The sequence below is a fragment of the Elephantulus edwardii genome, unplaced genomic scaffold, assembly GCF_000299155.1.
Source record: "Elephantulus edwardii isolate Elephantulus edwardi_28Jun2011 unplaced genomic scaffold, EleEdw1.0 scaffold00272, whole genome shotgun sequence".
Taxonomy (NCBI): domain Eukaryota; kingdom Metazoa; phylum Chordata; class Mammalia; order Macroscelidea; family Macroscelididae; genus Elephantulus; species Elephantulus edwardii.
The window spans coordinates 2319239-2346353 of NW_006400022.1; the positions used below are offsets into that span (position 1 = coordinate 2319239).

A 27115-nucleotide genomic window follows, 5' to 3' on the forward strand; every position below is an offset into this window, starting at 1 on the left:
TAGCTATAATATCCCAAGTACCATGAACTCTTCTAAACCCAGCCTGCACATCTGGCAGTTCTCTGTTGACATATTGTTCCAAACATTTTTGGATAATTTTCAGCAGAATCTTGCTTGCATGTGATATTAATGATATTGTTCGATATTTCCACACTCTGTTGGGTCACCTTTCTTTGGAATGGGAACAAATATAGATTTTTTTCCATTCAGTTGGCCAGCTGGCTGTCCTTCCAGATTTCTTGGCACAACTTAGTGAGCACATCCAGGGCAGTGTCTGTTGAAATATATCAATTGGCATGAGGTCTATAAGTGGTATAAGTATAAAATAAATAGTAAAATGGTAGGTGATATACTGTGTTACAAACTGAGCTGCTTGGTTCAAATTCAACTGGTGCTCCACAAGAAAGACAGGCGGTCTCCTTCTGTAAAGATTTTCAACATGGAAAACCCAATAAAGGGCTGATAAAAGTTGGAATCAACTCAATGCCAGTGGGTTGGTATGGTTATTTGGAAGTCATCTGCAACAGCCAATCGGATTCTATAGAGGCTTGTTTGCTGGTTTTGGTGAGGATTAAGGGTGGAATGTTGACTCACTAATGGGTGTGAGATGATGTGGTTCAGTCTCCTATTTTAAAAACTCATTTGGGCCCTCCAGCTTGGGCTTGCATCCCTCAGGCTTGGTTTTAATTGGTTTTGGTCAAACATTCTTCTAAGTGGTATAGCACTGGCCTGCCCATTTGCTGTACAGACATAACTCGTGGTTGCTGGGATGCTAAACACTGTGACACTGATGTGTCAAATGCAATAGTGCTTACCCATGGTGGACAGTGTGTGGTGGAGTTTCCTGATTAAAACAAGCTTGGAAGCAGGAGTGGCATCCACTTCCAAAATGGCTTGCCTCTGGAAACTCTATGAACATGGAAAAATGATGAAAGTTATACAAGCGTTCAGGTCTTTCATTCATAGGGTCGCTGAGTCATCTATGGCTTGATGACACTTAATAAAAATAACAACAACATAGAGAGAGCTTAGTTAGCCTAGTGGACAGAAAGTGATGCTACCAAGCCAAAGGTGGGGATTTTAGTCTGCAGCCCTCAGACCTGGTATTAATTGTTTTTGGCAAACATTCTTTTAAGTGATATAGCACTGGTGTGCCCATTTGTTGTACAGAGGTAACTCGTGGTTACTGTGATGCTAAACACTGTGACACTGATATGTCAAATGTGATAAGGTTTACTAATGGTGAACAGTGTTTGGTGGAGCTCCCCAATTAAAACAAGCTTGCAAGCAGGAGTGGCATCCACTTCTGAAATAGCTTGCCTCTGGAAACTCTATGAGCGAGGAGAAACGACGGAAGTTGCACAGGTCTTCAGGTCTTTCGTTCATAGGGTCTCTACGACTCAAAGACACTTAACAACAACAACACACGAGCTCTCGTGATTTAGTGGCAAGAAGCTGCACTGCAAACCATTCAAGTCCATAAGCCATTCTGAGGAAGGATAGGTAATCTTCCTGAGCAATTAACTGCTTCTGAAAAACAGCTGTAAGGTCACTATGAGTAGGTTCCAACTTGATGGTACACTACCACCACCACAACATAAGCAAATTAAAGAAAGGAAACAATTGATAGGTAAATGTTGTTGTTGTTAAGTGCCACCAAGTTGTAGGCGACTCATAGGAACTCTATGAATGAGAGACTTGGACACTTTTATAACTTTCATACTTTCTCCAGGTTCATAGGGTTTCTGGAGGCAAGCTATTTTGGAAGTGGATGCCACTCCTGCTTCCAAGCTTGTTTTAATCTGCATGAGTAAATTCAAGAAGCCTGGATGGTGCTAATCGAAAATACTATCTCTTTAAGAAATTCACCAACATTTGGGTTGTTTCTGTGTTCTTGCTATAGGACCATTATTGCAGAGCATTTACGCGGATCGTGGTGGGGTGGGGTGTGTATGTGGCTTAAACATAGGGTCACAGAATTTGATGGGTGGAGGGAGGAATCGGTAAAGAAAAGGGTAAAGGTCTGGTGTGAAAAACAATGTTTGTGAACTTTATACATTTCAAATGTAAAACAGTATATTTTATTTTAAAAAAGAAATTCAATGGCAAGATTGCTACAAAATTAAAGATAAAAAATGAAAATATCAAAAAGAAAACTTACATCATAAAGAAATGCAATTCCAGCTGCAGTAATCACTAAATAAAATGCAAATCTCCAACTGCCAAAAGAAAGAAAGATCTTTGGTAAAAGTAGGCCTTTAAGGAGAAAATATTTGCCATGACAGAGTTTGGAAAGAATACACACTCTAGAGTAAAAATAATTCGTTCATACGCAAGCATTTCCATTTAATAAATGTCTGTAACCTTCTGTAAAGTCCCCAGAAAGGCACAGTTTGTGTTTTGTGGCTAACTAAAAGTTTGGTGGCTCAAACCAACACTGGGAATTTTAGAAAAAACTCCTTAGTGATCTGCTTTGTAAAGATCACAGCTGGGAAAACCATGTGACGCTCTGCCCCTGGACACCAGGTGCCATGAGTCAGCATCAGCTCCCCCAAAACAAGTTTCAGCCCTGAAAAGGTACTTTGATTTACAATAGCAAGGAGTTGGAAAAAAACCTAAATGCCCATCAACAAACGAATGGGTAGGGAAGCTGTGGTATATTCGCACAATGGAATACTATGCTGCATTGAAAAACAAGGAACTCATGCAATATTATTCAAAATGGGTGACCCTGGAGGACATTATGCTGAGTGAGGTATCTCAGGCAAAAAAGGCTATATGGTGCCACTGTTGTAGAATGAGGCTGGCATTGGGGTGGGGGTAAGACTGAGAAAAACTGGATGAAATATGTTTACGGCATTGAAGTCTATGGGGGAGAGAATAGTCTAAAAGTATTCTATTTTTATCGTAGGAGTACGCAATGAGGGTTGCAGAGTGGATTATATTTGGGGGTAGGGGGTGGGGTTTGGGGAGGTGTGGGGGGATTGTGTACCAATGAGGGAGTTTTTCTTTTGCTTTTCAAGGAGAGGAGCTAAGGAGGGGGAGGGGTCTGTGTGGGGAAAAGGGTGCAACAATGAATGAATGGAATTCCAAAATCTCTGTAGATGTTCATTGAAATTAAAAATAAACAAACTAAATTAAAAAATTAAAAAAAGGTACTTTGAGACAATAGTGACCAGGTGTCCACTATTACGAAGTAAGCAATAATAAACGGAAATAATGGTTATTATTATCCTTCTTCATCAAATGCCTAGTCTAGTGTCTGGTACACAAGAAATGATGGTTGTTGATATCATTATTACAAGAGGCAATCTACCTAACTCCAATTATTTATTTTACCTCATTTACTCCCAGTATGTGATCAGATTTTATCCTTGCTTTCAAGAAAACATATTTGAGAAAAGACAATTTTTTCTCAAGTATGGATATTATTAAATAATGATTCAAACAAATAAGAAAATATAAAAACTGCTTAGATTTTGATGGTTGTAAATATTTAATAATGACTAAACAATTTTTGGTATGGTACTGGTATTACAACTATACTTAAGGTGAAAGAATTCTTATATTTTAGAAACAGTAAAATAATTAAAAATGAAATTATAAATTATCTAATATTGCAAGCAACAAATGCTGGCAAGGTTGTGGAGAAGCTGGAACCCTTATTCACTGTTGTTGGAAGAGTAAAGTGGTGCAACCACTGTTGAAGGCGGTGTGGCGCTTTCTCAAAAAGTTACAAAAAGAGATACCATTTGACCCAGCAATTCCACTACTGGGAATATACCCCAAAGAAACCATAACTGACACCCAAGCAGATATATGCACACCCATGTTTTATCGCGGCTTTGTTCACACTAGCAAGGAGTTGGAAACAACCTAAGTGCCCATCAACAAATGAATGGATAGAGAAGCTGTGGTATATTCACACATTGGAATACTACACCGCATTGAAAAACAAGGAACTCATGCAATATTATTCAAAATGGGTGACCATGGACACAAAAGGACAAATACTGCATAGCACCACTGTTGTAAAACAGGACTGACATTGGGATTGGGGGGAGACTGAGAAAGATACATAATGTATACTGCATTAAAATAGATGAGGGAAAAAACTGTTTAAAAGGGATATGTGATTAAGTATTATTGTTATGACAGGAGTCCAGAACGAAGGCTGCATAGTGGAGTGGACCTTGGGGGAGGGATTGTAAAACAATGAAAGAATTTTTCTTCTTCTTTTCCAAGAGGGTGCGTACTGGGTGGGAGGGTTGGTGGGGAAGAAAAGTGCAAGAATGAATGAATGGAAATCCAAAATCTCCGTAAATTTTCATTGAAATGAATAATAAATTTTAAAAATTTTTTAAAAATCTAATATTTGCTTTCAAAAAACCTGAAGTGAAGTAGGCAAATAGATTCATGTGTAGATGACACAGACTTGATAAATGTTTTAAGTCAGTTATGAGTGCACAGTTCATTTTACTAACCTTTTATATAATTTTACAATTTTGCAAAGTGAAACATTTAAATTCTACTAGTTTACTTTTAAAAAGGTAATATTTGTTCCTTACATTTGTATAATACTGTATATTGCTGTCTTAACATCTGAAAGTTAAGTAAGAAATATGAATACAAACATATACTAACTTTGTAGCTGAATGTTCAGGCTCAAACAGATGAGACCATTTCCTAAGTTGGTATAGTTAAGAAGTAGTAATGCGGCAATTGAAGGAAAAATTTTGAAATCTGAATCCAAGAATGGTCCTTGTATCCAAGTATACATGTAATAATGTAGATAATGGTTTTCATCATGGTTTATTTTGCTATGAGGAAAAGTAGAGTGCAGTTACTAAAAATACTGAAACATTAAAATCCCCAAAGGATAATTTACAAAATGAAAATTGAGACTTGTTTACACTAGGTTTACTTATCATTAGTCTAGTTAAGGCATTTGTTTAAATTGGAGCTGAGTTCCATGCTTTCCCCGAGTTGTTGTTGTTGTGTACCATTGAGTTGGAACAGACTAATAGCTGACCTTCCAGAGGGGTTTTCAGAGGCAGTTAATCTCATGGGAGGAGATTGCCCATCTTTCTCCCATGAAGCAGCTGGTGAATTCAAACAGCATGCCCTTGGGACTCCAGTGCAGCTTCTTACTACTAGGCCACCAGAGCTCAGAGTAAGTTTACTAAATAATTAAAGAAAATAAAAATAACATCTAAGATTAGCCACCTGTAAAACAAAGTTGTGAGTTTTGGTGGTACAGCTCATATTCTTTGTCTAAAATAGACTGACTCTTTGACTCAGAAAATCATCAATTGTTATTTTCTCTTCACCACAACCTATGAAGTAGAGATAAATTATCACCTTTATAGATTGTTGCTTAATTTCTCCAACAATCCTGAAAAGATGATAGGGAAACTGAGCCCCAAAGAGATCATATACTTTACTCAAGATTAAAGAGTAAGGGTTAGTAAAATTTAAGTTGCACATTTTCTGGACTAATCTTGTTCAAGTTTTGTTACACTCTACTCATGGTTCTTATTATTCTTTTTAACTTTGGATAAATCTTACACAGCAGATATTCCCCAATGCAACACATCTTCTGATCTCTTGACTGGCTCATACCAAAGCTTGGTTTGTGGACCAAAGCAAGATGAAATAATTGAAAACATCAATCTTTTGTCCATCTATCATGATGCAACCTATTGGCCCAGGTAAGGATATCTTGTTTTGATATTCAGGTGAAACCCAAATTAAATGCTACAGCCCTTGATCTTCTGCAGCAAGTGTTTCAAATCTTCAATTTCAGAAAGCAAGGTTGTATCATCTGCATGAAACAGATGGTTGATGACTCTTCCTCCAATCCTGATATCATATTACTCTTAATAAAGTCCAGCTTCTCAAATTATTTGCTCAGCATACATATTGAACAAGTATGTAGAAAGGACACAGCCCTGACACCTATCTTGATTTTGAACATTACAATGTTCTTTTCTTTTGTTTGCACAACTGCCTCATGGTCTAGGTATAGGTTTCACATGAGCTCAGTTAAGTATTCTAGATTCTCATTTTTCTGAATGTTAGTCATATTTTTTTTATGGTCAACACAGTCAAATGCCCTTGCATAGCCAATAAAACATAGATAGATATCCTTCTGGTACTCTCTATTTTCAGGTAAGATCCAAAATTCTACACTGCAGTGATATTAAATCAAATTCACAGGAACCAAAATTTGACCTTGAGTCTATCCCACTCGAATTGCAAAACCATCTCAGGAACAGGTTTGAGTCCTTGAACACTAATGAGCAAAGACCAGCTGAGCTGTGAAAGGGTACAAAGAATGTCATCAGTAAAGAATGCAAAGGTCATGACAAAGACAGAGAAGGAAGAAAAGACCAAAATGAATGCTAGACTAGACTCTGAATATTGTACAAGAGCACTGAGAAGTCAAAACAAAGGGAACAAATCAAGAAATTAAGGAGCTGAACAGAAGACTTCAAAGGGCCACATGGGAAGAAAAAGTTAAGTATTATAATGAAATGTGCGAAGAGCTGGAGTAAGAAAATCAAAAGGGCCAAACTTGCTTAGCATTTCTTAAGCTGAAGGAACTAAAGAACAAATTCAAGCCTCGAGTTGTAATACTTAAGGATGAATATTAAATGATCCAGGTCTCATTAAAGGAAAATGGAAGGAGTATACAGAGTGATTGTACCAAAAGGAATTGTCAGACCCAGAAAAATTTCATGAAACAATGTATGAGCAAGATCCTTTTGGTGATGAAGAAAATTCAAGCTGCTCTGAGAGAACTGGCAGAAAACAAAGCCCCAAGAATTGATGGCATACCAACTGACATATTTCAACAAACAGATACTGCCCTCTCTGCGCTCACCAAGTTGTGCCAAGAAATCTAGACTATCACCTGTCCAACTGATTGGAACATATCCATATTTGTTCCCATTCCAAAGAACGGTGACCCAACAGAGTGCAGAAATTATTGAACAATATCATTTATATCACATGCAAGCAAGATTCTCCTGAAAATTATCCAAAAGCGACTAAAATAGTACATCAAAAGAGAACTGCTAGATGTGCAGGCTGGGTTTAGAAGAGGCTGTGGTACTAGGGATATTATAGATAATGTTGGATGGATCTTGGCTGAAAGTAGAGAGTACCAGAGGAATGCCCATCTGTGCTTCATTGACTGCAAAAGCATTTGACTGTGTGGATCACAACAAACTATGGCTATGAGACGAATGGGAATCCTAGAATACTTGCTTGTGCTTATGTGAAACCTATACTTGGACCAAGAGACTGTCATCAGAAAAGAGGAAGGAAACGCAGCATGGTTTAAAATTGGGAAGGGTGTGCACCAGGGATGTTTCCTATCTCCATACCTTTTCAATCTGATCTGCAGAACAGATCATCTGGGAGGCTGGGCTCTATTAAGAGAAATGTGGCATCAGGATTGGAGGAAGTTTCATCAACAACCTGTGTTATGCAGATGACACGACCTTGCTTGCTGAACTTGCTGCAGAAGGTCAAGGACAACAGCCTTAAATATGAATTGAAGATCAGCATCAAGAAAACAAAGATTCTAACCATGGGGCCGATTGGCAGCATCATGATAGATGGTAAAGAGACTGAGATGATTAATAGCTTCAGTTTGTTTGGTTCCACAATCAACAGTCTTGGTACCAGCAGTCAGGAAGTCAAAAGATGAATTGCACTGGACAAGTCTTCTGCCATGGACCTCTCCATAGTTCTGAGGAGCAATGGTGTCAGTCTAAAGACTAAGGTCTACACCTGATCCAGGCCATAGTCTTCACAATTACTTGCTATGTGTCAGAAAGCCAGACAATGACTTGGGATTATAAAAGGAGAATTGATGCCGTTGAGATGTGGTGCTGGACAAGAGTTGTTGTTGTTGTTATTGTTATTGTTGTTGTTATGTGCCATCGAGTCGCTTGCAACTCAGTGAGCCTATGTACAAGAGCCCTAAAAGCCACTCTATCCTGTGCCAACCTCGCCATCTCAAACACACTCATTCCCACCACTCTACTCATAGAATCGATCCATCTCATGAAGGGTCTTCCTCTCCTGCACCGTCCCTCCACTCTCCCAAACATGATGTCCCTCTCCAAGGACCAGTCCCTCCTTGCAACATGCCCAAAGTATGTCAGATGAAGCTTCAGAATCCTTGACTCCAAGGAGCCTTCTGGCCTCAGCCTCTCCAGGACAAACCTGTTTGCTTTCCTAGCAGTCCATAGTATATTCAATACTCTTCTCCAACACTACAGCTCAAAAGCATCTATCATTCCTACTCATTGTCCAGCTTTCTGATGCATAGAAAGCAATTGCAAAGACTATGGCCTGGATCAGCACACCTTAGTCTCCAGACTAATGTTATAGCTTCTCAGTAATACAGAGAGGTCCCTGACAGCAGATTTTCCCAACACAATTAATCTTTTGATTTCCTGCTACTGGAACCAAGAGTGTTGATTGTGGAGCCAAGCAAACTAAAGCTGTTAACAGTCTCAATCTCTTCACCATCTATCATAATGCTGCCAATTGGAGTACAGCTTCTCTAAATTCTATTATTTTCTCAGCATGCAGATTTAGTAAGTATGGAGAAAGGATAAACCCTAATGTACACATTTTCTGATTTTAGACTATGCAATATTCCTTTGTTTTGTTTTGACAACTGCTTTTTGATCGATAGAGGAAGACTCATCAATAACCTACATTAGGCAGATGTTATAACCTTACTTGCCAAAACTGAGGAGGACCAGAAGTGTGTGCTGCGGGTCAAGGATTATATTTTCAATATGGATTGAAGCTTAACAAAAAGAAGACAAAGACTCTCAACACTGCACCATAATAGATGAAGAAGAGATTGAGGTTAACAATTTCAGCTTGCTCAGCTCCACAATCAACACTCTTGGCACCAGCAGCCAGGAAATCAAATGACAAATTGCACTGGGGAAGTCTGCTGTCGGGGATCTCTCCAAAGTGCTAAAGAGCAATGATATCATTCTAGAGACTAAAATGTGCCTAATCCAGGGCATGGTCTTCACAGTTACTTGCTATGCATCAGAGAGCTTGACAATGGCTAAGAAGAATCAATGCCTTTGAGTTGTGGTGGTGAAGAAGAGTCTTGAACATACCATGGACCACCAAGAGAACAGAGGTCTGTCTTGGAGGGGGGAAAACCAAGTTTCTCCTTTGAGACTAGAATTTTGAAGCTCTGTGTCACAAACTTTGGGCACATGGCAGGGAAGGACAAGGCCTTAGAGAAGGACATCTTGCTTGGAAGGATGGAGGGACAGCACAGGAGAAGAAGACCCCTGATAAGGGGAAATGGGATTGAGTATTGGAGTCAGTGAGACTGTCTCAAGATAGGGAAAGGTTCAGAGCTATTCAGGAGACTCAACAGCACATAACAAAACCAAAGATAACATGAGAAATTAATTATCTGTTCCACAATCAGTCCTGGTCTTCTTTTGACTGCTGATACTGAGTTTAACCATTGACTCTTTGCATATATGAACTTAATCTTATGTTCATCAGGAGAGGTAAATCAACATTTATTGATTTTGATTTTTATTGTTATTAATATTGTTATTGGTTTCAATACAGTAATTAATTTACATTATACTTCATTAATTTACAGTATGTTTTATCCAATCTTTCATTTACAGTTTTTCATATAATCACTCATATACATTCATTATATTTTATACAATTAATTACTATTATCCATGCTCATTGTTAGCCCATCTTTCCAAGTTCCCATTGAATCTTTCCTATTCCTTCACCTCCCATCAACCAAATGAACTCTGCTATCCTACTGACTTACACTTTTCTCCTTTTTATGTCCCTTTCCTCTTTCTTTCCCTTTCTCCTCTTTGGACATTTATACTCATCTAGCTCAGTTAGCCTTCTGTTTTCACAGTAATGGTCTTATGCAGTACTTGTCTTTATAAGACTGGGTAGTTAACTCAGAATAATGTCCTCTAGAGCAATATTATTCCCATATTATATAGTATTTTAGGAAAGTGGTGTTCCTTAGTGCTGCGTAGTATTACATTGTGCAAATGTACCACAATTTCCCAATCTATTCATTTGTTGATAGGCACTAGGGATGTTTACATTTTCTTGTTGTTGTGCAGAATGCTGCTATGAACACTGGTGTATATATGCCCATTCATGTTTAAGTTCCATTTTCCTCAGGGTTTGTCCCTAGTAGTGGAATAGCTGCGTCATATGGAATTTCTATGTTCAGCTTTTTGAGGGAACACCAAACTGCCTTCCACAGTAATTATACCATTTTACAATCTCACTAGCAGTGCATGAGAGTTCCAAACTCTCGACATCCTCTCCAACATCTACTGCTTATTGTATAGTTAAACTTTGCACCTGCTATTGGGGTGACATGGTATCTTGCTGTTTTTATTTGCATCTCTCTGATTGCCAGTGACTTTGAGCATTACTTCATGTATCTGTTGGCATACCTTGTAAAACTATTTTTCATTTCTTTTGCCCATTTTGTTATTGTATTATCGGTCCTTTTTCTTGTAGAGGCCCTGTAGTATCTTGTAGAGCACTGTTATGAGGCCCTTGACTAAGATGTCATTGTCAAATGGTTTTTTCCCTCAGTCTGTAGGCTTTCTTTTCACCATATTGGAAATTTTTTTTATGTACACAGGAAGTTAATTTTTAAGAGGTCTCATTCATTGATGTTATCCTCTCCTGGTTGTGCATTTCTGGCTATATTTGCAATTGTTTTTTTGCCATAGGCTAGAGCTTCTAAGTTTGGTCTCATTTTGTTTCTTATGATCCTTATGGTTTTAGCCTTTACTCCTAGGTCTCTAATCCATCTTGAGTTGGGTTTTGTGTATAATGTGAGAGGGAAATCCTGTTTCCGTTTTTTTTGTAGGTAGAAGCCCAGTTTTGCCAGCATAATTTGTTGAAGAGGTTGTAATTTCCCCATTTGATGGGTTTTTATTCCTTGTCAAAAACCAATTAAACATAAGTATACATTTTAATTTCTAGGTTCTCAATTCTACTCCATTTGTCTACATACCTGTCATTGTACTGATACCATGCTATTTTGGTGACTACAACTATGTAGTAGGTTTGAAGATTAGTGAGTGCTATGCCTCCCATTTCATTTTTATATTTCAGAAGAGATTTGCCTATTTGAAGTCTCCTTCCTTTCCAAATAAACCTGCCAATTGAGTTTTCTATATTTTGAAAAATAAATTTGGTATCCGTATTGGGATTGCATTGAACCTATTTATTTCTTTTGGTAGGACTGTCATTTCACTATGTTGAGTCTACCTACTAATGAACATGGAATAGTTCTCCATTTAGTTATGTCTCCTATTGTTTCTTGTAGTGGTGCTTTGTGACGTTCTTTTGTGTCCCTAGTTAAATTTATTTCCAACTATTTCATCTTGTGGTTGGTTATTATAACTGGTATTGCTTTCTTAGTTTCCTTTGTTGCTGTAGAGAAATTCCACTTATGTTTGTATATTTATCTTGTATCCTGCCACTCTACTGAATTGTCTTTTTTTTGGTTGAGTTTTTAAGGTTCTCTGCAGATTATCATATTATCTCCGAATAGGAACAATTTTACCATCTCCGCCAATTTGAATGCCTCGTATTATCTGTTCTCATATTATAGTCCTAGCAAGTATTTCCAAGACAATATTGAATAGGAGTAGTGATAGTGCACCCACTTATTTGGTCCTTGTTCACAGGGGGAATGCTTTTAGTCTTTCTCCACTAAGAATGATATTGGCTCTTGGTTTTGTGTATAAACTTTTCATTATATTGAGGAAATGCCCTTCTATTCCTATTTTGTGGAGTGTTTTCATCAGGAAAGAGTACTGGATTTTGTCAAAGGTCTTTTTTTAAAAAATTAATTTATAAGATCATGTAGTTCTTAATTTTTGCTTTATTAATGTAATGAATTCTTTTGATTGTTTTTCTTATGTTGAATCAACCTTACATACTTGTTATGAATCCCACTTGGTCATGAGAAATTTTTTTTTTATATGCTGATTCCATTGGCCAGGATTTTGTTAAGGATTTTTGCATCTATGTTCATGAAAGGTATTGGTCTACAGTTTTCTTTTCTGGTAATGTCTTTGCCTGGTTTTGGTAATAGGATTATACTTGCTTCTTAAAATGATCCTGGAAGTGTCCCTTCATTTTCTACTTTTTAAAATAATTTAAAAATTTAAGTTAATTTGTCTCTGAAGGTTTGGTAGAATTCACCTGTGAAGCCATGAGACCCAGTCTTTTTATGATCTGCTCAATTTCCTCTGTTATGGGTCTGTTCAGGTGTTCTATATCCTTCAGTGTTGATCTGAGTAAGGTGTGGGTTTCTAGAAATTTATCCATATCTTCTAAGTTTTTTTATTTAGTATAGTTTTTCATAATAATCTGTTATTATCAATTTAATTTCAGCTTGTTCTGTTGTGATGTTATCTCTTTAATTTCTTAATAGAGTTATTTGTGTCTTTTCTTTTTTTAAGTTTACCAATGGTTTATCTATTTTATTGATCCTTTTGAAGAACAAGCTACTGGTATTATTGACGTTTCTGCTGTTTTTCTGTTTTCTATCCAGTTGGTTTCAGCCTTGTCCTTTCTTTAGAAGAGGTGGGATTACTTGTGGTTCTTTTTCTATTTGATGGAGATGTTGAATTACGTTGTTAATTTTGCTTTTTTCCCCCTTTTTTATGTGTTTACCTATTTCTATGAACACCTCTTAAGGACAGTTCTGCTTTAGCTGTATGCCAGAGGCTTTGATGTGGTATTTTAATTTGTTTTGAGAAATTCTTTGATTTTTACTTTTTATTTCTTCTATAATCCAACAGTGCTCAAAAAAGGGTGCTATTTAGTGTTCACATGGGTGGATTTTTTTTAAATCCTTTATCCTCTTGCTGTTAATTTTCAGCTTTATAGCACCACAATCTGAGAAGATATTTTGTATTATTTCAACTTTTTTTAAGAAAAATTGTCGAGGCTTGATTTATGTCCTAATATATGATCAGTTCTAGACAATGTACTATGTGCACTTGAGAAAAGAGTAAATTGAGTTTTAGTTGGGCAAAATACTCTGAATATGTCTACAAAGTTGAATTGACTATTGTACAGCTTAGTTCTTTTGAATTTTTACTGAGGTTTTGGTAGGGGGGGTTCTTTTGTTTGTTTTTTAGTTGTTGAGAGTGCTGTGCTAAAGTCTCTTACCACTATTGTGGTGCTGTCTCTTCAAATTTGTTAAGCCTTGTTTTATGCATTTTGCAGGTCTATTATTTGGTGCATAGATGTTAACTAAGGTTACCTCTCCTTGATCTATTATGACTAATCATTATAGAGTGCCTTCCTGATCTTTCATGGTTTTCATACTGGAGTCCATTTTATCAGAGATTGGTATTGCCATTCCTGCTTTCTTCGAGATGCCATTTGCTTGGTATATTCCCCCGCTACCCTTTGATTGTTGGTCTTTTTCCTCATTTCTTAGATGTGTCTCTTGCAGGCAACATATTGATGGAGTGTGTGTGTGTGTGTGTGTGTGTGTGTGTGTGTGTGTGTGTGTGTTTTAATCCATTCTGCTACTTTCTCTCTCTTAACTGGTGTGTTTATGCCATTCACATTAAGTGTGATTATTGACAGGCTAAGTTTTGTCACTGCCATTTTGTTGAGTTCCTTTTTCAGTTGTTGCTGGTAATGTGAAAGACATCCCTTAGTATTTCTTGCAGTGTTTTGTCTTCACAAATCCCTTAAATCCATGCTTTTCTGCAACTTACCAAATTTCTCCTTCATATTTGACTGACAGCTTTACTGCACACAGGATCTTTGGCTGGCAATTGTTTTCTTTCAGACTTTTGTATATGCCGTGTCTTTTTTGCTCCTGTACTTTCCGCTGAATAGTCAGAGCCTAGTCTAATTGTATCTCATTTGTAGGTGATTCATTGTTTTTCTTGTACTGCTTTTAGTATTCTATCCTTATCTTTGATTTTGGAGAACTTGACTATGATATGTATTTATAGTTTTTCTTTTGGGGTCTAGTCTGTTTGGAGTTTGCTAGGCATTTTGACCATGGGTTTCTTCATTTTTCATGATACCTGAAAAGTTTCTTCTACTACCTCTTCTACTATTAGTGATTTTACTCCATCTCTTCTGGAATTCCAATCACATGTATGTTGTCCAATTTTAGATTATGTCACATGCTTCTTCTGTGTTTTCCTTCTATCTTTCTGGTTTTAACTTCTGGTAGCTATTCATTGAGGTTCTTGTCCTCCAGCTCACCTACTCTCTGTTTCCTCACTTCTGTTTTGCTTTTTTTGTCTCTCCACCATGTTGAAAAAGTCTGTAATTTCTATTTTCATATTCTGGATTGCATTTTCATGTATTTTTGGTTCTCTCTAGTACTGTGTTGGTTGTATCCTCTCTCAATGATGATTGGGTTTGTTTTTTAATTCTTGTATCTCATTATTTGTGGTTTCAATTTTTTTCTTCCATTATTTGTAGCTTCTTCAGTAGCTCTTCCTACAACTCCTTGTCAATATATTTATCCTGTCTCCCTGTCTCTAGGGTATTCATTCACTGGGTCTGCAATCTGATCAGCTTGTTCAGGAGACAGTTTTTGGTTTGGTCCCCCCGCCCCCTAATGTTTGAATCTTCTTGCTGTTTTAATGACATTGTCAAGTTTTTCTTGACAAGTGTATGGTAGTTTCTGCTATGTCTGAGTAGGTTGTTTTAAGTTCCTTATCTTTATCATGCTATTGATAAGCTGCAGTCTTTAAGTGTTGCCCCTGATTTCATTTCCAAGTGGGAATCTTCCTTGCTAGTTGTCTATGGGCAGCTCTATTCCCATTTCTTTTCCTCATTTCCTGTGGCAAGCTTTCCATACAGTTGTCCTTTTAGCCTCAGGGAGCTGGGGTCTCTCCTTTCCCCACCTGTGGTAGGCCCACTTCTGGGTCTTTTTTTGCAGTTGAGTGGGAGGAGGTGGTTCACCTAGGGATAGTGCTGCCTGGGATATTTTACTCAGGGAAAGGCCCAAGGAAGTGCCAAAGTCCCAACAGTGTAGCCCCTAGATTCAGTTGCTCGGTGCTATTGACTGACAAACTCACCTTTCTCCTCTGTGGATGACCAGAAGAGAACCACTCCTACCTGAGCAGACAAATGTTCAGGGAAGCAACAATTTCCCAACAGTGTACTCTCAAATTGTCAGGTGGTACTAATGGTCAACCTTTGTACCTTTCTCCTCTCCTGCAGTGGGTTTGGAAAGGGCTGTTTCCGCCTAAGCAAAGGCCAAGGAAGCAGCAAGGTCCAAACAGTCTAGTCTCCAGGTTTCAGTTTGTGCTAATGGCCAACCTATGCATCTTTCTCCTCTCCTGTGGCTAATGTGTGGTTAATCCACATATTTGTCTCCTCTTCTGCAGCTAGTCAGAAGGGAGCCACTCCTGCTAAAGCAGACAAAGGCCCAGGGAAGAGACAAGGTCCAACAGTGCCTTTAGTCTACACATCTCAGCTGGTGCTAATGACAGACCCTCATAAGTGTTTCTTCTTCTGTAGCTGGTTGGGAGAGAGCTATTCCTGCCTGAGCAGACAAAGGCCCAAAGAAATGGCAAGGTCTAAATAGTGCAGTCCTCAAGTCTCTCTTATTGGTATAGGCCGACCTGCACTCCATTCTTCTCTTCTGTGGCTTGTCAGGAGGGAGCTACACCCATCTGTGTCTTTTACTAAGGGTGGCTGGTTTGATGGAGGCTAGAGACTGGGAAGCATGAAGCACTTATTCATTGTCCAGGGCCTGAATCAGGCTCCTTTAGTCCTCAAACTGGCATCAATGGACCTCAATAATTTTGAGAGGTCCCTGAATACAGACTTTCCCAGGGCAATATGTCTTCTGATCTCCTGACTGCTGGTACCAAAAGTGTTGATTGTGCATCCAAGTAAAATGAAGTTGTTGACAGTTTCAATCTTTTCTCCATCTATCATGTTGTTGCCCATTGGTCCAGTGGTGAGAATTTTGTTTCATGACATTGAGATGCAATCCACATAAAGGGCTGTAGTCTTTCATCTTCTGCAGCAAGCACTGGAAATGTTCCTCACTTTCAGCAGCAAAGTTGTGTCATCTGCATAACATGTTATTGATGAGTCTTCCTCCAGTCCTGATGCCATATTCTTCTTCATAGAGTCCAACTTCTTGAATAATTGGTTGAGTATACAAAAGTATGAGGTTAGAGGTCAACAGCTGCTCTACAAGAAAATGATAGGCAAGCTCCTCCCATGCAATTAACTGCCTCTGAAAACCTGCTGATGGATTAGCTATAGGTTTTTTCTGACTCTACAGTACACAACAACAATATACAGATTGAATAGGTGTGAAGAAAAGATATAACCCTGACTTATATCTTTCATAATTCTAAGCCTTGCTCTGTTTGCACAATAGCCTCTTGGTCTAGGTATAAGTTTCTCATCAGGACAATGAAGTATTCTGGATTCTCATTTTTCTCAATGTTAGCCATCTTTTGTTATGAGCTATACAGTCAAATGCCTTTGCATAGTAAATAAATCACAAGTAGACATTCTGCTGGTATTCTTTGATTCCAAGATACATCTGACATCAGCAGTGATATTCCTGGTGCCACAGCCTCTTCTAAATTCAGCTTGAACTTATGGCAGTTCTTTGGCTGCATACTGATCCAACCAGTTTTTAATGATTTTCAACCGTGTTTTACTTGCATGTGATATTAATGCCCTCTGGAATCTTCTGTTCAACTCTTTAATATCTTGATTTCTTCCCTTTCTTTTGGCTTCTTGGCGCTCCAGTGCAATATTTAGAGTTTTTTCTGACAACCATCTTGGTCTTTTCTTCCTCCTCTGTCTTCGTAATGAACTTTTGCATTCTTCCTGGATGATATTCTTGATATCCTCTCACAGCTCATACGGTCTTTGCTCATTAATGTCCAAGTCCTCAAACCTCTTCCTGAGATGGTTTTGAAATTGAGGTGGGATAGACTCAAGGTCAAATTTTGGTTCCTGTGAATTTGATTTCATTTTCCTCAGCTTCGGCTTGAACTTGCATATGAGTAGTTGGTGGTCTATTCCACAATCAGCACCTGGCCTAGTTTTCACAGCTGATATTGAGCTTCTCCAGTGATTCTTTACACAGATGTGGAATCAATCTGATTCCTGTACATACAATCAGGTGAAATCTATGTGTATACCCTGCATTTGTGTTTCTTATAAAATGTATTTGCAATCTCGTTGATTGGGCAAAATTCTGTCATCCTATCTCAAGTTTCATTTCTGTCACCAAGTCCATATTTTCCAACTGCTGATCCTTTTCCTCTATTTCCAACTTTTGCATTCCAGTCACCCATTATTTTTAATGCATCTTGATTGCATGTTTAATCAATCTCTGACTGCAAAAGTTGGTAGAAATCTATTTCTTTTTCTTTGGCTCTGGTTGTTGGTGCATATATTTGAATGATTGGTGGTATTCACTGGACTTCCTGGTATGTGTATGGGTATTATCCTATCCTTCACAACATTGTATTTTAAGATGGATCTAGAAATGACTTTTTAACTATGAAAGCAACCCCATTTTCCCCTCACATTTTTGTCTCCAGCATAGTACATCTGACTCAAAATTTCCCACGCCAGTTCATCTCATTTCGCCAATACCTAGTATGTCAATATTTATGCGTTCCTTTCCTTCTTAATAACATCCAATTTTCCTACATTCATGGTTCTTACCTTCACTGCTCTAATCATTACTGTCTGCTTACAGCTGTTCCGCCTTCTATTTGTTTCCATACTTGAGGGCTCAGCATCAGTTGTCATATCTGCTAGTCTAGGTGTGCTCTGTTGTTCATAGGATCATATGGTACTTCCTGAAATATTTCAGTGTTGGCTAATTCTTAGATTCCTAGTATTCAGTAAACTTTAAAAAACTGTCATTAGAAAAGAATCAACTCAAAGCTAACTCTCTTTCTACATTTGTTTGCATACATAGTTCATATACATTGTGTTGTTTCCTACAATAATTCTCATTTATTATGTTTTATAAAATTAATCACCATTGAACTATGCCCACCATTACCATATCTTTCCAGATGCCCACTGGATCTTTCCCACTTCCTTTACTCCCCTCCCTCCACCACAAAATTATTCGACCCTATGATTTCCTCCCTGCCCACCCTTTTCCCTCTCTGTGTGTTCTTTGTTACAGTAGAGGAATCTCACTGGCTCTTTTTGTGGTTTGTTTATAATATTTTTATGTAACAAGTATCTTTTTTTATAATTTTTTATTAATTTTAATGAAAATTTACAGAGACTTTGGATTTTCATTCATTCATTGTTGCACTTTTCTCCCTGCCCACCTCTCCCCCCCAGCACACTCTTCTCTTCGAAAAGTAAAAGAAAAGTTCCCCCACTGTTTTACAATCCCTCCCCCCAGGTCCACTCCACTATGCAGCCTTAATTCTGGACTCGTCATGACAATAATACCTAATCACATATCCCTTTTAAACAGTTTTTTCCCTCATCTGTTTCAATGCAGTATACATTATTTATCCCATCTTTCTCAGTCTCCCCCCAACCCCGGTGTCAGTCCTGTTTTACAACAGTGGGACTATGCAGTATTTGTCCCTTTGTAACTGAGATATTTCACTTAGCATAATGGTCACCCATTTTTAATAATATTACATGAGTTTCTTGTTTTTCAATGCAGCGTAACGTTCCATTGTGTGAATATACCACAGTATCTCTATCTATTCGTTTGTTGATGGGCACTTAGGTTGTTTCCAACTCCTTGCTAGTGTGAACAAAGCCATGGTAAACATGGGTGTGCATATATCTGCTCGGGTGGCAGTTATGGTCTCTTTAGGTTATATTCCCAGTGGTGGGATTTCTGGGTCAAATGGTATCTCTATTTGTAACTTTTTGAGAAAGCGCCACAGCACCTTCCACAGTGGTTGCACCATTTTACACTTTCACCAACAGTGAATAAGGGTTCAAGTTTCTCCACAACCTTGCCAGCATTTCTTGTTTGCTGTTCTGTTAAGTTTTGCTATTCTGACTGGGGTAAGATGATATCTCATAGTTGTTTTGATTTGCACCCCTCTTAGAGTTAGGTATTTTGAACATTTCTTAATGGGCTTGTAGGCCATCTGAATGTCTTCTACGGTGAAGTGTCTGTTCATATCCTGTGCCCATTTTTCCAATTGGATTGTTTACCTTTATCTTGTTGTGGTGCTCAAAGATTTTATAAATTCTAGATTTAAGTCCCTTATCTGACATGTCATTACCAAATACTTTTTCCCAGTCTGTGGCTTCCCTTTTTACCCTGGTGGACTCTTACACACTGATCTTGTATCATGCCAATCTACTAAATTAGTCTACTAGCTCTGACAGGCTTTTTGTTAAGTCCTTGGAGTATTCTGTGTACACTATCATATTATCCAAATATCACTGCTAACTCTTAAGCAAGTTTTGGGAAGCTGTAATTCACAGGGGCATTGCTCATCTTTCTCCCTTGGAATGCCTGATGGATTTGAACTGCCAAAGAAGTGCTGTTTTTTAGTTAACAGCACAACTCCCTATGGACTAGGCCACAAGAGCTCCCTAAGAAAATTAAGGAAAGTAATTAAAGTTTAGCCTTTTAACTGTTTGACAGTCTTATATAAGCTTCTTGTTCATTTTACCCTCAAAACAAAAGTCCAATGAAAGTTGCAAACACATGAAAAGAAGAAATGGTGTCTAGAGTGCAGCATCCAACACAACTCAAGTAAACACATTATTATCTGATCAAAATAATTAGAAACAAAAATGAACGAGAAATTGATTTTTTTTTCTTTGCATAGGTTTCAATTCTGCCATCAAGGGAGTGGCATAAACACAACATTTTACAAGGAGAAAAAAAGCAAAATTCAAATAAAACAAAAAGTTAACCTAACGCATTTTAACTATAGTCATGATGTACTTAAAGAAAATAATTCAGTGGTAACATTTCTATTTGGCACTTCAGCCCAACCTTACCACCTTATTGACCAACTTAGACAAACAAAAGGTTGCCTAATCCATTAGGGAGTTAGAGTAATGATCCAAAACACATCTTTTCCAATATTCTCTGTTCTTATTATGATGTGGTTGGAAATTTATGATTAAAATTTTATGAGCTGAAGTCAGTCTTTACCCTTAAAAAGATAAACAGTAAAAATATTTTTATAATCTTCTATACTTCATTTGAAGAACATAAAACTTCTTATTCACGTTAGGGAGCCAAGAGTGCACTTAGAAAAATCTTGAGAAGCCAGTCCTTTGAGGAGAATATTATGTTTGGAAAGTGGAAATTCATCAAAGAAGAAGGCTCTCAATGAAATTAACTGACACAATGTCTGCAACTATGGTCTTTTAAAAAGCAGACTGATGTATACTTCATTGAAACAGATGAGGGAGAGAACTGTTTAAAAGGGATATAGGATCGGGTATTAATGTCATGACAGGAGTCCAGAATGAAGGCTGCACAGTGGAGTGAACTTCAGGGGAGGGAATACATAACAATAAAGGAGTTTTGTTTTTTTTTATTTTTCAAAGACAAGAGTGAATTTGGGGGAGGGGTGGGCAGAGAGAAAAGAGCAACAATGAATGACTGGAAACTCTAAGTCTCTGTAAACTTTCATTAAAATTAAAAAATAAAATGAAAAAAAGCAGACTGTGAGGATGGCATATGATCAAGAAAGGTTGTTGGTTTGGGGGGGGGGTGTATATGTGTGTGTTTCCTGTTGTACGGAGGGTCTCTTTGAGCTGAAGTCACCTTGATGTCAACTAAGAGTAAAGGGTAGGTAAAGCAAGCATATTATTCCCATTTTACAAAGAAGGAAATAGAAACCCTGAAAGTAAATGATTCACTAGCCTGAAATAAAGTATTGGGGAAAGTGCTTAGTTTGAACTCCTCAGTATTCTTTCTAAAATGACCTTTCTACTCCATGCAAAATAATAGCACTTCAAAATCTTTTAATCTCCATCTTACCAAGCTTCCTGGAACTTCTTCATCTGGCAAGGCTTCTCTTGATTCCGCCGACTCCTAAACCATCTTTCAATCTGGCGTTCCGGCAAGTTACACTTCTTTGTCAGATCATAAATATCAGTCTGAAAGGGATGAAATGAATGATAGAGAGCAGAATCAGATTGTCAAGAACTTAAGAGATTTGTCAAGGTTAGATTCCGAGAACTTGTATACCAGAGATGAGAGAGATTCTTTCATAAGTTCTTGAATCAGTGATTTTATTTCTCATGCTTATGAAATCACAAAATTCTAAACAAGAGAGAATGTCAGTATCCCAATACTCTTAGTTAGTAGCAATGCACATGTTTAATTTGTTCATATTTATGTTCTTATTGATAAGTATTTTAATGCTTCTTAGTTGCTTGGTACTATAGTTTATTTGAAGAAGTGTAAATCCTAAAAGTTCTAGTGACTTGTTAAAGATCTAAAAGTAGTATCAAAATGAAAATAAGAATTTAACTGGTGTGACATTTCAATTATATCACATGATTTCCAGGAGATAATGCAGAAAAAACTTAAACAAGTGTTGTTTACCACTTTCAAATTTCATCAGAGATAGAGCCTATTTGAAACTAATATGAAATAATTCCAATCAAAAGAAGAAATAATTGCAACAAAAAGTATGAATGCATTCTGCATTCTTCTGGAAAGTAGAAGTGGTTGTTGTTATGTGCCATTGAGTTGGAATAACTCATAGAGACCTTATATAACAACTGCTCTGAACTTTGCCCTGTCCTGAGCCAACCTCACCATCTTTGACACTTCTGACTCCATTGCCAAAGTCACTGTGTCATTTCATCTCATCTAGGGTCTTCCTCTTCTGGCTGACTCTCTACTCTTCCAATCATGATGTCCTTCTCCAAGGGCTGGTCCCTCCTGGAGACATGCGTAAAGTACTGGATATTGTTTAAAAAGAAATGGAACACTTAAATATATTGACATAGTAGGCATTGGTGAGCTGAGATGGACTGGCATGGGTCACTTTGAATCAAACAATCATATGTCAAGAATTAAAAAGTAAGGAAAAATTGGCTTGCATAAAAAGAGCATATCTAGATCCATCTTGAAGTACAATGCTGTGAGTGACAGATAACTGTCCATACACATATAAGGAAGACCTGTCAATGTCACTAGTATTCAAATATGTGCACCAAAAACTAAAACCAGAGGGAAGGAAATAGAATATTTCTACCAACTTTTGTAATCAAAAATAGATGAAAAAGTGGCAGGTTATGATTTAAAATTTGAAACAATATTGATTAAGGTTTAACTCAAAGGTCACAAACTCCAGAGTCCACAAGGGTTAAAATATAAACATAAATGACTAACTGGACATAGTCTGTACCATAATGAGATTTTAAGTTATACTTTTCAACAGAAGCATGCTTTTGTGTGTGTGTAAAGCATCTATAATTCCACAAATTAACTTATTCTGCAATTGTTTTTGAAATATCAAACTTTGATATTTCATTCTCTGATACAAGATTTTTTCCTTAAATCTATTATTAAAAATAATATTGCATAAAAATTATCTTCACCTTCAGAGTTAAGGAAATCCATAAGAATTGCTATAATTTAGCAAAGGAAAAAGTACATGCCCTTTCCAAAAGAGACAGCTGGGGTCAAACTCTAGTTGATTGCAATCAGAAAAAATGGATGGTCTCAGAATTTTTATTTAAAATGATTAAATTATTCTTTTATGTTGAGTAATAAATACCTCAAGGAAAATGAAAAATAATTGATGGCCAACATTGTGAGGACCAAACCAAGTCTATGTGTAGGACATCAATTGTTTATCAGTAGAATAGTTATTTCTATAGTAATATATGTAGCTCATATAATTGTTCAGAAGCATATGACAGTAGTAAATAAACATCAAAGGTAAATCTAACATTGGCAAGGGATTCATTATAGCATATACGTGTTTAAATCTGAAACTGCTAGTTTATATCTGAAGCCAATTTGTTTAATAAATATATCTTGAAAACAGCAATAGTATATTATATAATTTTTTAAATTTAAGAACACAGGTGAATGTAGTAATGTTGTACAGAGAGAATTTTAGTTATTTATACTGAAAGAAGACAAGCTGCTGAGTAAAATAAGAAAATATGCTAATTTATACTACTAGCTTTACCTATCTCTTGTCAGTACCACCAAGCTTAACTTTGATTACATTCACTTGTCAAGCCTGGTAATATTGGCTTGACATTCAGTGTCGTATCAAGTGTCAAGCTTGGCAATACTAGCTACATAGATACTATTAAGACAGAAATTCCTTGTAAGCAAAGGTCTCTGGTAGTACCTTTTAAAGTTAATATAGGCAACAAGCATTTATGAAATATAATACATAATGTATGAAAGGTATTATGGAGAAGTAAATAAACATGTAAGAAAGAAATTATGTTCCCCTGAAATTATCATTGAATTAGGCAGACATGCATAAAAATATATCTTTTAGAAGTCTATTTAGAGGAGGTACAAAAATCAATGGTATAGATTACAAATTATAAATAGCATGTATAAATACATGTACAATACAAATTAAAATTGCTACTTTGTTCTAAACCCTATTACAATTACTTTGTATACTATTCTAAGTTTTCATATAGAAGTACTATGCTTGTAATACTTTTTTCAGTAGTACAACTCATATTCTAAATTAGCATAAAAGTTTACTTGGTTTATTCAGCAATCTGCCTTAGTCATAAAGTAAAAAAAAAGTTTTCTGTATGGCACTGGTCAACATAATGTACTAGTGGAATTATTTTGATTTCACATTTGAACACACTATAAAGTTGTGTACTTTTTGCTCCTTTCTTATCTTCCCAAATTCTAGTCATTATAAGCTACTAAAATTTTACAAACCAAGCTTTTGCTATATTTACCTACTATGCACATGGTAAATATCACCAAGTTGTGCCAAAAAACCTGAAGTACAACTACCTGGTCAGCGGACTGGAAGAGATAAATATTTGTTTCCATCCCTAAAAAGGACAACCCAACACAATGTGGAAATTATTGAATAGACAAGAACAGAAGACAAAAAAAAGTATTATAATAAAATGTGCAAAGAGTTGGCATATGGAAAATCAAAGGGATAGACTCACTCAGTATTTCTAAGCTGAAGGAATTGAAGAAAAAAGAACAAGCCTCAGGTTACAACACTTAAGGATGCTACGGGCAAAATATGAAATGACCCAGGAAATATTAAAAGAAGATGGAAAGAATACACAGAATCACTGTATCAAAAAGAACTGGCTGACACAGAAGAATTTAATGAAATAACAAATGACCAAGAGACAATGGTGATGAAGGACTAAGCTGTTCTGAATGAATCGGCAAAAAACAGCCCCAGGAACTGATGAAATGTCAACTGACTTGTTTCAACAAACAGATGCAGGCCTGGAAATGCTCACTAGGTTGTACCAAAAAATCTGAAGGACAACTGGCTGGAAGATATCTGTATTTATTGTCATTCCAAATAAAGTAATTCAACAAAATATGTAAGTTACTGAACAGTATTACTAATATCACATGCAAGTTAGGTCCTGCTGAAGATTGTCCAGAAATGACTGATTTTTCAGTCACAAGCACACCGACAGAGAACTTCCAGAAGTGCAAGCTGGGTTTAGGATAGGACATGACACTCAGAACCTCATAGCTAATGTCAGATAGATCTTGACTGAAAACAGAGTACCAGAGGAATGTCTATCTGTGTTCTATTGACTATGCAAAGGCATTTGACTGTGTGGATCACAACATACTTTAAGAACAATGGGAATCCCAGACCGTTTTATTGTGCTTATAGGAAACTTATACTTGGACCAGAAAGCAGTCATTTGAACGGAGCAAGGGTTTAAACACTGCATGGTTCAAAATGAGGAAAGACTGCATCAGGGACGTATCCTATCTCCATATCTTTTCCATATATATGTTGAATAGATCATTCATGAGGCTGGACTTAATAAGGACAAATATGGCATCAGGATTGAAGGAAGACTGATTTATCAACAACATGTGTTATTCATATGACACAACTCTGCTTGCCAAAACAGAGGAGGACCTAAGGCATTTGCTGCAGAAGGTGAAGACCTGCAGTCTTCAAGATAGAATGAGGCTCAACATCAAGAAAACAAAAATTCTCACCACAGTTCCAAATAACACCATCAAGACAGATGGAGAAAAGATCGAGACTTTACACAGTTTTGTCTTACTTGATTTCACATCCAACACTCTTGGCATCAGCAGTTAGGAAATCAAAGGAGAAATTGGTTTTTTTTTTTGTTTTTTTTTTTTTTAGAATCAAAATTTGTAAAGATTTTTAATTCATAAATAGTACAAAACCAGAAATTTACTTCGATTTTTTTTAACATAAGTTAACACGTTTGTCTGAGGCACCAATACATTCACATACAGATTCCCAGTTCCCAGGTTCAGTCAGCAGGTTAATGTTAACAAGATCAGTGCATTTCAAATTTCTTTAACATTAAACCTTTTAAGAAAACAATTCCCTCCTGTAAAGAACTCTTAAGTTCTTTCTAAAACACTACCACCTTTGGCCTTGTATTTATTGTAAGCCACATTCCTTGTTAAGGAATTTTGGGAAGTAGTTCTTCTGAGGGATTTTTGGGGGACATTCAAACCTCTGAACTCAAGTTTAGCAGCAGAGTGGGTAACATGTTTTCACCACTCAGGCATTAAATAGTCGTCCTGAGCTGAGGTTTCCCCGAATACTTATTAGAAAGACTAATTCAGACCTAAAGGCCAGGAAAACATTTGAAGGTAAAGTGCCCAGACTAGAGTTTCTCTTAGCAAAATAGCTAATAGAGGAAAAGCAGCAGCATAAAAATCAGGCTTGATTCAAATGCACAGTGTCTCTCATGCTATGTTTCAATCACTAATTTGCACTGGTTTATCCATTCAAATTTATAATAGCTCATGCTATTGACGGAAGTTGGTATTGTTATAACAATATGTAGAAGTATGTTTTATAACTAGTACAGGAACTAATGTAAAAGTGATTGAATGTATTTGAACTTTGTAAATAAACCAGTATAAAATTTTAAAGTTAAAGAAAACCTGAAAGTTCTACATTAAAAAAAAATCACAAGAAATTGCTAATGTCTGATTAACGATTTCATCTAAAATTCATTTGTAACAGATGTCTCAAATATTTCAGCATTCCAAAATAAGGTGCTTCCAATGTTTCATAGTTCCAGTTCAAATAAATGACCAATTGACTTCTCTACAGCTCAGATGAACGTTCCTTAAGCAGGACGGTAGGGTTGATGTCATCTAGGCTCGAGGGAGGAGAGCTTGCATTTATGGTGACGGTCTCGGTGACCTGGTGGGAGTCTGGGACACTGAATGCAGTGTACGGGCAGCCTTTCGCATTATTGCAGATGAGAGTCTGAAGCGAGGCTGTGTTGACGATTTTAAAACCCACTTTTCCACCAAACGTGCTAGGCTTCCAATAGGCAGGAGAACATATAACATTACCCATCAGTCCCATTCAAGGAAAATGGTGCGCCTAGTTCTACCATGGTCTCCCCAAAGATGGCATCTGGACGAGGCTTTTCTACCAGCAGGCCGGGATACAGCTCCATAGCTTCAATGTCACCATAGAGAGCTTCTAACTCTGCAGCCATTTCCTTTTCGCCAGTAAGATCTTCAAAGGATGAATAGGGTCTCATCATAAAGCGTCTGCGGTACTCATTGAGAGACTGAAATCTCATCTCTCGGGTGTGGTCCAGAGATGCTTCTGTTACTTTTTTTACTGCAATTGGGACATTTCTGCCACCAGCAACCCTGCCGGCAACCTGCTTGGTGAATGCTTCAACAAAGCCCGTCACTCCATGCTCCAGCAGTATAGAGTTGTTGTAGACAAACTGTTGGTAGTCGTACTCTTGGTTTTTAATCTTAAAGGTGTCAGGCAGGAGAGGGTGCCAGTGGTAGAGAGCGTTAAACTCAGAAGCGATGCGGTTTTGGTACTGGAATTGGTCGTTGAAAAGCAGCTCTGGGTCAAAC

At 37.2% G+C, this 27115-nt stretch overlaps 1 protein-coding gene and 1 pseudogene across 1 annotated transcript in view; both read right to left on the reverse strand.

The window, feature by feature from the left end:
• CERS3 (ceramide synthase 3) overlaps positions 1–27115 on the reverse strand; it is a 185713-nt gene that overhangs the window by 98061 nt on the left and 60537 nt on the right. Inside the window, exons 3-4 of the mRNA XM_006900052.1 lie at positions 21050–21168; positions 2162–2219 (exon numbers count right to left, since the gene is read on the reverse strand). Of these exons, the coding sequence (XP_006900114.1) occupies positions 2162–2219; positions 21050–21168 (177 nt within the window). The remainder of the gene's footprint in view (positions 1–2161; positions 2220–21049; positions 21169–27115) is intronic.
• Positions 26334–27114, reverse strand: LOC102867529 (annotated as a pseudogene).